The following is a 16,186-nucleotide window of genomic DNA, read 5'->3' as shown; positions in this document are numbered from 1 at the left end:
GTGTGAAAAGGTTGCGAGGAATTTTTCTTTTTAGAGGATAGCGGAGGTGCGACTCCGAGTGTAGAAGTAGAGAAGTCGTCGAACTTCATAGAAATAGCGGAGGTGCGGCTCCGAGTGTGGGAGTAGGGAAGTCGTCAAACTTCATGTGCGTGTGGCGCTTAGTGCATAAAAAGGTCCACGTGGTTGTTGTTGTTGAGACGGGCCCTGCGAGGTCAAGAGACTCCGGAGTATGTTGATCTATGTTGTGGTCTGGGCGGTTTAGTAGGTTGATCGGGCGTGGTCAACGAGTCGGTACGTGTGTTAGGGAGTGAAAGAAACTTCGACTTCGGGCTTTGACAAGATTCTAAGTGCACTAGAATAGATCATTGACAAGTTGAGAGTAGGTCTGCGGGTCAGATTTGCTTGCGAACGTGGGGACCGAGAAAGACGGAATAGCGGCCGAGGCTAGTGAAAAGTCCCTAAGGTCCTGAAGCGGCTGTGTTACCCTTCCTGTAGTAAACCGACAGATCTGTTTTATTTTTTTGGTAGCTCGCGATATATGCAAGAAGTTGTTACGAGAGGAGCTGAGTGAAGGAGGACTAGCCGCGAGGCTTTGTCAGCCGCAGTGTGTGTGAGTGTGACGTCACTAGGAGCCGCGCTGGGATAGGTTGGTTGAAGAGAAGGGTCGTGCACGGATTGGACGCAGTCCGTGGGGCTCGATTGGAAGGGGAAAGGCAAGCGAAGAGTATTCCGGGAATTAAAGTCACCTATTGATTACAAACTTTGTGAAATAAAAGGACGAGAAAATGAAATTCTTTAAAGCATTTAGGAGTGCGATGAAGGGGGAGTCTTACATTAAAGCGAGCGTAGGAGAGGAGACGCCGCCCGAAGGTACACCAGCTTACATTGTAATGGAGGAAAAGGGGGTAGCTCCGTGCCTTTGGCTAAAGCAATGGCACAAGTTGACAGAGAAACATGGGAGCGTAGCATTCCCGATCCATGGGACATTCAATATAAGGATTCTGGAGAATTTGAGATTCACGATGTATGACATGAAGGTGCCTCCAAGGCCAGCCCAGTTTGAGGCTCTAGCGATTTGGGAATTAATGGCTAGACAGCAACAGAAAAATAAGTTTGAAACAAGGATGAGGAAGGTAGAAAAGACACTAGCGGATGCTAGGTGGGATAATGCACAGAAGGTGTGGAGGTCAGATGTATTGCAGGGGATAAAATTGTTTCCAGCCATTACTAAGGAAGAAGAGGAGACAGGTAAGAAAGCTACCTGTAAGACAAACAGGAGGTGTTCCAAGGATAGAGAGGACGAGGAAAAGTTGAGAAGAGAAGAGGAGTTAGAGGATGAGGAGTTAATCATGCAATTGCTGAACGACCGTCCACCGCCTTATGCAGAGAATGGACAAGGTCCAAGTACCAGTTCTGCCCCTCCGGCATCGGTACAGAACAGTGAAACTCAGAGTTCAGGAGCATCATCCGGGTCTAAGGACCCGAGTTTACTGATCACCCCGCAGATACCGCAGGTTAGGAGAATATATCCAGATGTGCCCGTGTTGAAACCAGCAGAAAATTATCAGCCGCAGATGCCAGGGTACTACAACAGTGATAACAGTGCAGGAATGATTCTAGATCCAACCGTAAGGGGAGTACAGAATGGTCACAACCAGACATTGTCACAAGCCGAATCAACCCAGTTTTTGATGCCTCAAAAGCAGATACAAGGGGGAAACGCACATGCTCAGATGACGGGGAGCCAGATGGGCATGCCGGCAATGATGACCCATGGTGTGGGCATGAACATGCCTCAGAACATGGGGAATGGACAAAACCCAGATGCGATATCGCTACCCATTACTGTAGGTCCGACGGTACCTCTGTACAGTCAGTCTAATTTGGGTATGAGCGGTCAGGGAACAATGCTACAGAATGGGACAGAAAGAAGGTGCATAGAAAACACTCCAGGGATAACTCCGATAGTGGCTCAGCCAAATGGATCTGGGACCTTGATGGAGTTTAGTCCCATATGTGCTCAGTCGACACTGGTGAGGTCGAGTCCCCCACTGATAATACCCCTAACATTGAATACTGAAAAGTTGCCGCAACCATCAATGGCAATCGATGTGAATGCTACACTGATGGGGTTGAATACGCAACAGCTGACACAATGGTTCAACAGTCTAAATTCCACACAAAGTTCAGCCAGTGGGAAAGGAGAAGACTATATGAATAGGGTCAGGTTGAACATGGAAGCACAAGAATTGGTGGAAGGGACTATGGGTGTGAATAGGTTAGAGTCCTACACGGAAGAAGAGCTGAGGTATCTATGTCCCAGGATTACGAAGGAAGTGAACAAGGTACATAAAAGCTTGCAGGAAGTAGCTGACAGAAACGGGGTTGACATAGACAAGATGAAACACTTGAGCAGAAGCTACAGGTTGGACTTTGGGACCACAGATTTTGAACACATGAGGTCAGCAGGCACCTTAGAGAATTGCTGCAGAGTGCCCAAGTGTGGAGATGTCTAGACAAGTGGGAAAGCAGGTGGGTAAAGAGGAAGGAAAAGAGGAGGGACAGTGCTACAGAGCAGAATGAGAAAAGGCCGCAGAGTAGTGATACAGTAACAATGTTGCCAATGAGGGAGACAGCAGGGGGAAAGTTAATACATGTACCATGGCACAGAAGCGACATTCAGTCTTTTACGGATGATTTTCCCAAACTGAGAGAGAAACCGATTGAATGGTATCACCAGACTGACAGGTTTGTGAAGCTTGCAAAATGTCTCTGGGAAGACCTGAACACTCTGTTTGAGATTGTGGTTCCGGCAGATTTGTGGGAGGATTGCAAAAGAGCTGTAGGTTGGCCGACGAGTGAACCAGAAAGAGACAGGGAGACGGGTGCACCATCGCCTATGGTGATGAGCCTGTACTATAAGGTGATTGAGCATTTGAAGACGAAGGTAGCCTCGAAAAATGTGGATTGGCAGAAGATCGATCGAACGGCCCAAGAGGCTAAAGAGTCGATTCATAGTTACTATGAGAGGTTGTTGAAGGCGTTTAAGAACTACAGTGGCACGGAAACAATAGAGGCGAAAGACATGCTTCATTTTGTGTTCAGATTTGTGGAAGGGCTGAGACCAGAGATAAGTCAGATGATAAAGTCGCATTTGATTTGCTGGCAATCGAAACCGATTGATGAGGTGTTGAATTATGCGAAATACTGTAGCGACGAAATTGAAGTGAAACAGAAAAAGCTGAAAGAGAAGGTGATGATGATGCAACTTAAAGCAGCTCAGACAGGTCTGCAAGGTTTGCAAGGGATGCAAGGGTTCCAACAGCAGGTACCGCAACCGCAGCCGCAGTTGCAGGGAAACATGGCGTTTCAGCCACAGGCTAGAGGCAGAGGCAGAGGAGGTTTTGTGAATAATGGTCCGGATTTGAACACTGTTGTGACTGGGGTGCAGGCAATGAAGAAGGTGATGCCATGTCACGTGTGCGGAATTGTCGGTCATTGGAAACGCGAGTGCCCGATGGTGGTGCAGGAAGGTGTAGGTGCAGGTGCAGGTGTTGGTCAGCAAAACAACGATGTCAATGCATTTCAGACAATGAGGGGACCGAAAATGAGAGGTCCAAATCCAAATTTTCAGACAGTAAATCAGTTGCAGGGATTACAACCTATGCAGCCGCAGCAGATGCAGATGCCTCGTATGCAGATGACGCAAATGCAGCCAATGCAACAGCAGTTACCCATGGTACCTAATCAGCAAATGCAAATACCCTTGGCACCAATGAGTCAGCAGCGAGTGATGGTTCCTCCACAGGTCTCGGGTCAGGTAATGAGTACAAATGGCACCGTGCAACAGTTCCCACTACACAGTGAGAGTGGAATAAACAATGTATGGGAGAGTGAAAGTTCAGAAGAAGAAGGAGATTGTGTGCTTGCAGCATCCTTGGAAGTTGATCAAAGGGGTCCGTACGTAGAGGGAAGAGTAATGGGTCATCGTGTTTCATTCTTGGTTGATACAGGAGCCACACGTTCAACTGTTAAGAGCAGTGAAGTACCAAATTTGCCACTCTCAGGGAGGACAGTTCAAGTGGTCGGAGTAGCAAACAGGCACCTGACGAACCCAATAACAGATCCGGTACCAGTCAGTATCGGTAACTATCAAGGGGTACATCAGTTTGTGGTATGTGACTCAAGCCCGATAGCACTGTTAGGGAGAGACTTGTTGTGCAAATTGGGTTGTTCGATCATGTGTTCGAACGAAGGAATAAAAATACAGACGAGCAGTGATGGGGAAGAAGAGGACAGTGTAGAGGGGGATGAGATGGAAACTGTCGATGAAGAGTATCCTCTAATTTGTCTTTTCCCGATGATAACTGAAGAAGATATTCCAGCCGAATTACGGGAAACAGTCGGAAAGGAAGTGTGGGATATGACAGGGAAAGAGGTGGGATTGATGAAAGGAGTGGAACCAGTGAAAGTGACTGTAAAGCCCAATGCAATCTTTCCCCAGACCCCACAATACCACATGGCACAAGACACCCTCATGAAAGTTGCTCAACTTATTGACGAATTTGTAAAACAGGGGGTACTGAAAGAAGTGTTAAGCAGTCCATGTAATTCACCAATAATGGGACTAAAAAAGCCAAGCGGAAAGGTCCGACTTGTGCAGGACTTGAGGAAAATAAATGACATCATAGTCAAGTGTTGCCCTGTTGTACCAAATCCAGCTGTGATAATGTTTCAAGTCCCTTGCGATGCTGAGTGGTTCTCAGTCATCGACCTGTCACAAGCATTCTTTTCTGTGCCTCTTCATGAGGACAGCCAATTCCTCTTCTGTTTCAAATTCCTGGACAGAGTGTACAGTTGGTGTCGAATTCCTCAAGGGTTTTCTGAGTCACCGTCAATCTTCAATCAGATTCTAAAGAAAGATTTGGAAGCATTAGAATTGCCATTCGAGTCAACCCTAGTACAGTACATTGATGACTTACTGGTTGCATCAAAGACAGAAAGTGGCTGCACAGCCGATACCATTGCTCTGTTGAACCATTTGGGAAGGAATGGACATAAGGTGTCTCCTTCCAAATTGCAGTTCTGTCAGAAGAAAGTGAAATACTTGGGTCACCAGATAGAGAAAGGGTCACGGAGAATAATGAAGGAAAGAATAACAAGTGTACTCCAAATGAGTCCACCAAAGACAAGGAAGGAGGTGAGGAAGTTTTTGGGAATGGTGGGTTATTGTCGCCAGTGGATTCCCAACTTCTCGACTCTAGCAAAGCCTTTATTGAAGTTGACCCAGAAGGATGCCTTGGATCAAATTGAGCTGAAAGGAGATGAGATGGATGCTTTTATTGAATTGAAGGAATGCATGTGCAGGGCTCCAGCTTTAGGTATGCCTGACTACACAAAGCCTTTCACATTGTTTTGTCATGAACGTGATGCATGTTCTCTGTCTGTCTTGACTCAAGCCCATGGTGGCATAAACCGACCGGTAGCGTATTTTTCAGCTACTCTGGATCCGGTCGCAGCAGCACTCCCAGGGTGTCTGCGCGCCGTAGCAGCAGTTGGTATCAGCCTCACTCAGAGTGAAGGAATAGTGATGGGACACCCAGTAACAGTCATGGTCCCTCACTCAGTTGAGATACTTTTGACCCGCTCCCGAACGCAGCACATGACTGGAGCAAGACTCACAAGGTATGAAACGATAATTCTGGGCTCACCGAATGTGCAGCTGAAAAGGTGCACTACGTTGAATCCAGCAACCTTGCTTCCTGGAGAAAATGCTGAAATTGAGAACGCTGAAGACGTCGAGCATGACTGCCTTCAGGTGACTGAATTTTGCACAAAACCTCAACCGGACATCAAGGATACTAAGCTTGATGAAAATGACCAAATTCTTTTTGTGGATGGTTCATGTCTAAGAGATGGGATGGGGATTTTGAAAGCAGGATATGCTGTATGTACCGTAACAGGTGTCTTGGAAGCGGGATGGCTTCAAGGAGTCTATTCTGCACAAGTAGCAGAACTTGTAGCCCTTACGAGAGCATGTCAATTGTCTGCATTGATGAAAGTTACCATTTACACTGATAGTCAGTACGGGTTTGGGATTGTGCATGACTTTGGACAACTATGGTCACAGAGAGGTTTCCTGACTTCTTCAGGATCCCCAGTGAAGAACGGGGAGAGGATAAGGGAATTGTTACACGCCATTCAAGTGCCAGCCGAAGTTGCAGTGGTAAAGTGTAGTGCTCATACGAAAGGACAGGACTATGTTTCTCTGGGAAATGCATATGCGGATCAAGTCGCAAGATTTTGTGCCTTGAACTGTATATTACTCAGAGATGAATGGAATTCTATAAGTGAGCCAGAACTCGAACCAGCTGAAGCATTTGCCTTGAAGGTCGTAGATACAATAGATGAACTAAAAGCACTACAGAATAATGTCAGGGAGGATGAAAGAGATTCCTGGATTAAATCACAATGTATAAAGAGACCAGACGAGTTATGGGTTTCACATGAGGGAAAATTTGTTTTGCCAAACAGTCTCTTATCACAGCTTGCGCGGTTCTATCATGGGCAAGCTCACCTAGGGAGAGATGCCATGATAAGATTGTTAAAAACTGATTGGTTTAACCCGGGATTTCGTCAAGCTGCAGAAGCAGTTTGCCATCGATGTGTCACTTGCCAGCAGATGAACCCAGGAAAGGGAACGGTTGTGAACGCGAGCCACATTGGTAGGGCAAGCGGGCCTTTTAGTCGAATGCAGATGGACTTCATTGAGATGCCTGTGCATGGAGGTCTGAAGTATGTGTTGGTGATTGTGTGCATTTTTAGTCACTGGATTGAGGCATACCCCACACGTAGAAATGACAGCCTTACAGTTGCAAAGCTATTGTTGAGAGAGTTAATACCACGTTTCGGATTCCCGATCTCTTTAGAATCAGATAGGGGAAGTCACTTCAATAACGAGGTGATAAAGTTACTTTGCGAAGCGCTGAACATTGAGCAAAAACTGCATTGTAGCTATCGCCCTGAAGCATCAGGACTGGTGGAGCAGATGAATGGTACACTGAAATCGAGAATGGCGAAAATATGTGCCTCGACAAATTTGAAATGGCCTGACGCATTGCCCTTGGTGCTAATGTCAATGAGAAACACCCCTGATAGAAAGACTGGACTGTCCCCGCACGAAATTCTCATGGGCAGGGCTATGAGACTTCCTGCAGTTCCCGCAAACGCGCTTTTGAATATTACAGATGATATGGTGTTAGACTACTGCAAGGGTCTGGCTGACGTGGTTCGCTCTTTCTCTCACCAGGTGGAAGCAACCACCTTGCCACCGATCCAAGGTCCAGGACACGCACTGAAAGCAGGTGACTGGGTCGTGGTAAAGAAGCACGTGAGGAAGTCGTGTCTGGAACCCCGTTGGAAAGGCCCTTTCCAAGTGATCCTGACGACAACTACCGCTGTGAAGTGTGCGGGGGTTCCCAACTGGATTCACGCCAGTCACACAAAGAAAGTGTTGTGTCCCACGGAGGAGGAAGTTGAAGCGCTGAAACTGCCAGTGTCTGACAAAACAGTGCTGAGTGCTGAGACAGAGCAAAACCGAACTGAAAGCGAACAGACAGGGACGGAAGAGAGAGAGATATTCTCTGAGGACGAAGAGACCAACTCACTTGGGGGAGACCAAGGAGAAAGTTCAGACAGCGACGAAGCAGCTGAAGGTGACAAAGAACCTGAAGCAGCTGAGGGTAGCAAAGAGCCTGAAGCAGCTGAAGGTGACAAAGAACCTGAAGCAGCTGAAAGTGATAAAGAGCCTGACGAAAGTAACGGTGACGAAGGGCTCGAAAAGGGTGAAAAAGCAGGAGAGCCTGATCAGAGGAGGGCTTTCCCAGAAGCAGACGGTACAGAAAAGGAAAAAGAGAACGTGATTAACTCCCCAGAAGGAGGGCACAAGGCAGAACAGAGCAAAAAGGTTCAAGCTTCCTCAGAAAAGATCGCAGGTCCATCAAATGGACATGGTGCAAAGAGAAGACTAAGCATATCACCGATAAAACAAAGGACTGAAGAAAGTTTGAACGAGGGAGGAAGGCCAAAAGTGAAAGAGAAAAGAAAAGAAGTAACTGTCGGGGCATCACCCCCGAGTGAAGAAAAGGACTCGATAAAAGAGGAGAGTACCAGCGAGGCAGAATTGAAAAGAGGAGCAAAATTGAAAAGGAAAAGGATACCAAACAGGAGATATTCCGGTCCAGAATGGGCATATGCAGTCAATGACGATTGGACTGACGAGTTTGTATCTCTAAGCATCGAGAACGAAGAAGAGGAAGAGATACCAATAGAAAAGAAAAGTTTTATGGACAGTGTTGATTGAAAGGGTGATAAATGACATTGCTTGCTACAATCTAAAGTGATAAAACCAGCTGAGACATTGCTAAACCGGATGAGACATTTGCTAACCTGATAAGACTTTTGAAAACCTGATTGACTCTTAAACACGATTTGACAACGTGCCAACTTTGAAAAGAAAAAAAAAAAAAAAAAAGAGAGTTATTGCAGAAAAGACTGAGTTATTGCCGAATTGAGACAAAAGCTGCTAACGGATCAGTGACTGGCCTCTTGAAGAAGACGGTGTGAACATTGCGCTCGTTCAGCTTTGTAACTGAATTGCAAAATAGTTTTTTTCTTTATAGGTGCTTTCTGCCTCCTGATTCTATACAGATCATGACGCAAAACAGTAGAAAGAAATATTGTAAATATGTGTGTATAGGCCTGGTAATTACATGTGTACTAATAATAATGGCAATCGTACTTGGAATACATGGTAAGACTGAGAATGAGAGAATTGATGCTTCTACTCTTGCTCCTGTTACTGTCACTGAACTAACCGGATTGAAAAGATTAGAAATAGATGAGAGACTCTTGCACGATAAGAAAGAGCTTTCGTATAACGTTTTCTATCGCTTGCTAACAGAATATGTTGAGACAATGGATGCGAAAGATTGTTATGTGTGTACACAGATACCGACATCAGTAAAGGAAGGGGTGACTTATCACCACATGCCTCTTACATACGGGATTACGTGTAGCATAGTAATGTCTAGGTTTTATGGTCAAACTAACATACAGTATTTTTATTCGAATTATGATGTTACCTTTGCATATGTTCCTATAATAGCGCAGCTAAGCCAGATTGCTAAAGATTGGGATGCTAAAATAATGAGGGAATTTTTCGAGCCAATGCAACCTTTTGAAACGGCTCACGCTCATAGGGAAAACCTTACCTGCTCGCTCTCTGCAGTAGAAATAAGCTTTTTAGATCGAACAGATGATAGAAGGGCACAAATGAATGCGAAATTAGAAAAAGAGCTACATAAGAGGACTTCAGTAGATAATTATGATTTTGCCGCAATAAAGACACAAGGGAGAATAGCTTTAGATGCTTGGCATGTAGGGAAATTTTGTATATATCGAGGTGAATCTTATTATGACAACATTTTTGTAGGAGCGAGTGAGTGTAAACATACGTTTATCTTTAAGGCCAAATGGACATTCATGATGAACGGACTTGACCCTGTCATTCCAGGTGTATATTACATTTGTGGGTATAATGCCTATTATCGTCTTCCAAAGGGATGGTGGGGGAGATGTTATTTGGGTATAGTGCTCCCAAAGGTTTATCAACTGGATGACCTATCGATGATTCAAAAGACATCTGGATCCCATCGTATCCAGAAAAGAGAGACCGCAGCTGCTGTGGTAGGAGATATATTTGGAGCCATGATTCCTTCACTGGGAGTTGTGTTGAATTCCATCAAAATAAGAAAGTTGTCTACTATAGTGTATAACATGTTGACAAAGTTTTCAGGTGCTATAATCCTGATAGATGCTGAACTTGCAGCGGAAAGAGCTATGACTCTTCAAAATAGGCTTGCTTTAGACATTCTTTTAGCAAAGGATGGCGGCGTTTGCAAAATGCTTGGTGCGCGCCACTGTTGTACTTATATTCCAGACAATAGTGTGAAGATTAAAACTATGCTTGCTAATCTAACAAAAGAGAGTGCAGATTTGAAGGAATTGAAAGAACCAGGAGTGTGGGAGAAGGTTGGAAAAGGACTTGCTTCAGTGGGACATTGGATTGGGGGAATTTGGAATGGAATATTGCTAAAAATAATAGAGGGAATTTTAATAGTTATAATTTGCATATTTGGAATTTGGGGAATAAAAAGGGGAATAATAATGATTATGGAAAGAATTAAGAGAAGAAAAGAAGAGAAAATTATGAAAAGAATGGCAGAAGAATACAAAGCGCAAACTAGGGGAATTAAAAGGAAAAGAGAACTGACAGAATTTTAATGGAATAAAATTTGTGGGCATGGTTTGGTGTGATGACAAGTAGTCATCAGAGGAGGGATTGATGAAGCAGAAAATAAAGGTTTTGATTTATTAACGCATAAACGTAGTGTGAAATAACCATCTGTGACTTTAACCGAACTAATAAAGATTGTACGGGGACAAAATGTGCCCTCAGAGTAGTTTGCCAACATTTATACGCGTGCTTTATATAACGTGGTGTACTAGAATTGCACTAATCCGACATAATCATAAACGTGTGCTACGATTTGCTGGTTTGAAATGTTTTAGTTTAGCATGACTTTAGCGGAGGCTTTGGCCTAGTTGCCTGGTCTCACGGTTTAGAAGCTCGTATTTTTCCACTGTGCTAATAAACGTGTATTTTTGCTTGAAGCTGTACTTTTCCACAGAAACCGTTCACATGCTTATCTTAAGGTTTCGTGCCAGCCTGGCATATTTTCTCTTTACTCCAAGGTCGATTTGCAGGTGCGGACAATGGAGGCTCTGAAAGTGAGCTAATTGGTATAAAATGTTGCAACTTGCGTACCTATCTCCAAGGAAAATGTATGCTTAAGTAAAAGCTTGAGAACTGTTGTTTTTGATTGGACAATTTGAAGCTAACCTATGAACCCTCCAATGGAAGACCCTACTGGATTTGAACTGTTGTCTATAAAACCCAGGTGCACGAGAAGAAAGTAGCCATTACCCGGACATTACACCCATTGCGCCATTTTGCAGCTATTATGGCCCACTTTGCTGCGACGCCATTTTGAAAGAGACTTTGATGCTTTCTCTAATCGAGAGGAAGAGACTTTAAATGATTCTGGCCCTAGAGACTTTAACTTTGATTTATCCCTTTGCATGAAGTAATAGTTTTACCTTGCCGCCGTGAGGCAACTGCCCCGTTCACCCCTGCCCCTTGCCCCGTCCCATGCTGATCGAAACGATACCCATGCTGACCGAAGAACGGTACCTGTGAGACGAAGACTTCCTTGTATGCTGATCGTAATTGGTAAATATGAAAGGAAATTGTAAAATTGCATTGTGTTTCTTTTAGGTAACCAACTGCTGATTTTGATAAGATCCCTAGCTAGGAGTTTTCTAAATTAATGTTGCTAAATTGTTTTCGCATGAAGTCCCACATGCTGATGCTAATTTGAGGTTAGATGAGGATTCCTTTTGTTGCACGATGCAATTTGAGACCTTGTTATGCTGACTAAATGTATGCAATTAGCTCATTACAGATTATAGTTTTAGTGATTTGCATTGCCATTATCGAATGCCTTGTTATTCAAATGCTGCATAGATTGCACTTGTTTCGCCGCTACGGACAGCTATTAATGTTCATTTATGTTTATCATTTGGTGTTGAGACACATTTATATTGTGCTAGCTTTGTTAATATAGGGAAATAAAATTCACTAACTTTGAATAAACTGGTGTGGTTATTCCTGACTGAAAGGTCAGGGTTCGCCGAAATGTATTCTGGATTAATTGTTAAGTGTTATGTCGATCAAGGTATTGCTTATGTTCGTTATTGATTCTAATGAAATTGATTGATTAAGAGTACAGAGAGTCCCACTTAGTCAAAAGATTCATCGGCCTAAAGAGCGTCCGAATACAGGTAAATTACTAGTACGGACCGCTCTAACAGCAGGCAGCCTAGCCGCCAGTTTTTCACATCCACCAACTTGAAAATGATCGTCTTCGGTGCCTATTACCTATAAAAACTGTTCTCGTCTCTGTGATGACTGTATTAAAACTGATTATAAAGGGTTTCCATTTCTTTTCATAGATAACTATGAATGGGATGAATTCTGAATAATAAAATAGAGTAATCTACGCGCAGGGCATGTTAGGCCTTTCGCGTCATATACTTTTAACAGTATTTATTAGCCTGTTCTCTGTTTCTCAGCATTTCGGCCACAAGTCTCACTAATGTCTTGCTTTGTTACTTGTAGATGTGGGAAGAGGCTATACATTTATGTAAAGAACTGGCAGAGCAGTACGAAATGGAAGTTTTTGATTATGAACTCCTCAGTCAGTGTTTGGTAAGACTGTTTTACAAAAAATGTAAAAATTATGAAACTAAAATGTGATTGTGAGCATAAGCGAGTCTTGTTTGCATGTATTGTGAAATGAAGTTGCAGAAGCGATAAAAGGCTAATTCTTTTCTAATTGAGATTCATTATGATCCTTAGTTTTTCTCCATATAAAAGTTGTTAGCTCTTTTAATGTTAATGTTTGCAAACATGTATTCCTTAGAATAACAATAAACAAAATAAAAGTGCAAAACAACGGTGCACTGTCAAATTCAGGGCTTTGTAGGTTCATCTATTTTTCTCTATTTTACACCTTTGTACCTAATTCTGTTATTTGTTGCTCCTCCCTCCAGTTCGTTGTGCCTGTAGATATCTCTTTTATTCATATGTACCCTTTTCAATAAACAAGCACATTTCGTAATTAACCTCTTAGCTGCTGGGCCTCAAGTGCTGAGCCCTTTTTTGGCTATTTGGGGTAGTTCGCACTTAGGCCTTCATAACTTTTTGTCCACATAAGCTATCCACGCCAAATTTGCGTCCTTTTTTTCCAACATCATAGGGATTCCCCAGAGTTTGTGGCTTCCCCTGGAGGAGACCAAGAAATTTGCTAAAATATAGTGAAAATTTTGTTTTTTCAAAAAAATGGGGAAAAAGGGCTGCCGAAGAAGGCTTGCGGTTTTCTCCCTGAAAATGGCATCAACAATGGGTTTCTGGTGCTAAAATCACCATCTTCCCACCTTTCAGGAACGGGTAGACTTGAATCAGAAAACCACATTTTTCAACACAATTTTGGCATTTTACAGGGACATACCCCATTTTTACTATTTTTGGTGCTTTCAGCCTCCTTCCAGTTAGTGACAGTAATGGGTGTGAAACCAATGCTGGATCCTGGAAAGCTAAACATTTCTGAAACGTAGACAAAATTCTGCAAGGGGGTCATTTGTGTAGATTCTACAAGGTTTTCCTACAAAAAATAACAGCTGAAATAAAAACATATTGAAAGTGAGCTGAAAAAAACAGCCATTTTTCTCCACGTTTTACTCTGTAACTTTTTCCTGCAATGTCAGATTTTTTAAAGCAATATATCGTTACGTGTGCTGGACTCTTCCGGTTGCGAGGATATTTAGGGCTTGTAGGTTCATCAAGATCCCTAGGTACCCAGAGCCAATAAATGAGCTGCACCTTGCAATGGGTTTTCATTCTATACCGGGTATACAGCAATTCATTTGCTGAAATATAAAGAGTGAAAAATAGGTATCAAGCAAACCTTTGTATTTCCAAAGTGGGCATAAGATAAGGTGTTGAGAAGCAGTGGTTATTTGCACATCTCTGAATTCCAGGGTGCCCATACTAGCATGTGAATTACAGGCCATTTCTCAAATAGATGTCTTTTTTACACACTGTCTTACATTTGGAAGGAAAAAATGTAGAGAAAGACAAGGGGCAATAACACTTGTTTTGCTATTCTGTGTTCCCCCAAGTCTCCCGATAAAAATGGTACCTCACTTGCGTGGGTAGGCCTAATGCTCGCGACAGGAAACGCAACATGGACACATCAAATTTTTTCATTGAAATTTGACGTGTTTTTTGCAAAGTGCCTAGCTGTAGATTTTGGCCTCTAGCTCAGCCGGCACCTAGGGAAACCTAGCAAACCTTGGAATTTGTGAAAACTAGACACCTAGGGGAATCCAAGATGAGGTGACTTGTGGTGCTCTGGCCAGGTTCTGTTACCCAGAATCATTTGCAAACCTCAATATTTGGCGAAAAAAACTAATTTTCCTCACATTTCGGTGACAGAAAGTTCTGGAATCTGAAAAGAGCCACAAATTTCCTTCCACCCAACGTTCCCCCAAGTCTCCCGATACAAAATGGTACCTCACTTGTGTGGGTAGGCCTGGTGCCCGCGACAGGAATAAATCACACAACGGTCAATGTTGGTCCTTACATGAGGCAGCTGTTGATCCATTCCTGACGCAGGCACTAGTTGTAGGCACTCAAGTAGGGTAGTGTTTTTATCAGGACAGGTGAGGAATCACTGGGTGGTAGGAATGTTGTGGATCCCAGCATATTCCTGTAGTTTGTGTGACAGAAATGCGAGAAAAATAGAGTTTTTATTCAACATTTCAGCTTTGCAGGGTATTCTGGGTAAGAAACCTTTGGGGAACCCACACAAGTCACACCTCTGTGGACTCCCTCGAATGTCTAGTTTCCAGAAATGTTTGGGTTTAGTGTGTTTCTCTATATGGCCGCGGAACCCAGGACCAAAAACACAGGTGCCTGCCTTACAAAACCAGTTTGTTTTGCAATAGATAATTTTGATGTCCCACAATACGATTTGGGTGGTGTAATTTGGCCTGAACTAAATTAGGGAGCTCACAAGAGAGCACTCTCTCTCTCTGCTTGCTGCTGCATTCACCTGCTCTCTGGGTTGGGCTAATCCACTATTACCCCGTTGCACAGACTGCTTACGAAGGGACAGCAGGACTGTCCTAATCACCTCCCTCATAATTTACTGGAAGAGGAGTTATCGAATGGGACTCCTCCGACTGAAAAATCACTCCCAGAGTCTGCGCCATTGTTCTATCCCTCAGATGCTGTCTCAGTATCTGATGTCTCAGTCTCTGATTCTATGTCAGAGCTGTCCTCTATAACCCGAGTGATGGTAGCAGTCATCCATCAAGATGCCATCTCTGCTATTGGCTAAACTGTTGCTCTAAAACACTAGCCTACGTAGACAGTCACAAAATCGATGGTGTGTGTGAGATACATGCAAAAGTAGAGGCCACCTTACCTGCGCTTCTTCCCTCAATCAGCATGTTCTTTCAAGACACTCAAAAAACACCTTGTCACATACCATTCGTCACAGTCTTTAGCACCTCCTGCGCCCATTCCAACAATCATTATTGGTGCTCCCACTCCCTCCTCCTCGGATTCCCTCATTACCACCTAGCAAAAGTGCCCTTCATCTCTCCATAGCCGCCCTCCACCCGGCACATATATTTCATTTGTATTATAGCGCAGGTAATGGCTGACTTTACTAATGTACTCAGCTATTTACATAAAATACAGATTTGCTCTTGTAGTAGGCATATAAACCTTCTGCGCTTCTTTATGGCACCAAAACTGCCACTAGACAAGTCTGACCCTTTTGTAGCAGAAACATAATCACAATACTTACTTGACTTTTTTATTGCTGCCTAAAAGCTACAGTTAAAAAGCGTCAGTTGAAGTATGTGCATTGCTTTGAAGACGCAAGCTGCAACTGCAAGACAACTGGTGGCAGATCTATATATATATATATATATATATATATATATATATATATATCACTTTTATATGTGGGTCTGGTTTTCCTGGGGGCCGATCGCAGCCCCCAGGGAAACCACACACGTATTGACAAAAGTGATATATATATATATATATATAGATATAGATATAGATCTATCTCTATATATATATCTATACATATATCTATATATATCTACAGATCTATCTATAGATATATCCATGTAGATAGATATATCTACATAGATATATCTATATATATAGTAATTGTTGAGCTGTAAACGAAGTTAACGGAGCCTGAATAAATGAATTTTGTGAAATAAGAGATCCCGGAGTGCGGTCGTTCGTGAAGTATTTCATGAATGTTGTTGAGATATATATATATATATATATATATATATATATATATATATATATATATATTTTTTTTTTTGTTGTTGTATGGTTTCCTTGGGGGCCAAAATGGCGACCCCCTGTCCATTTCTTTTTCTTTTTTTTTTTTTTAAATAAAATGTAGCC

General features: G+C 43.1%; 1 protein-coding gene across 1 annotated transcript in view; it reads left to right on the top strand.

Moving 5' to 3' along the window:
* DOCK2 (dedicator of cytokinesis 2) overlaps positions 1 to 16,186 on the top strand; it is a 2,133,690-nt gene that overhangs the window by 1,997,147 nt on the left and 120,357 nt on the right. Inside the window, exon 39 of the mRNA XM_069199340.1 lies at positions 12,302 to 12,391. Within this exon, the coding sequence (XP_069055441.1) occupies positions 12,302 to 12,391 (90 nt within the window). The remainder of the gene's footprint in view (positions 1 to 12,301; positions 12,392 to 16,186) is intronic.

This window comes from Pleurodeles waltl, chromosome 7 (genome assembly GCF_031143425.1).
Source record: "Pleurodeles waltl isolate 20211129_DDA chromosome 7, aPleWal1.hap1.20221129, whole genome shotgun sequence".
In the NCBI taxonomy this organism is placed as follows: domain Eukaryota; kingdom Metazoa; phylum Chordata; class Amphibia; order Caudata; family Salamandridae; genus Pleurodeles; species Pleurodeles waltl.
The sequence above is the reverse complement of the archived record's forward strand: the minus strand, read 5'-3'. Positions and strand labels throughout refer to the sequence as shown.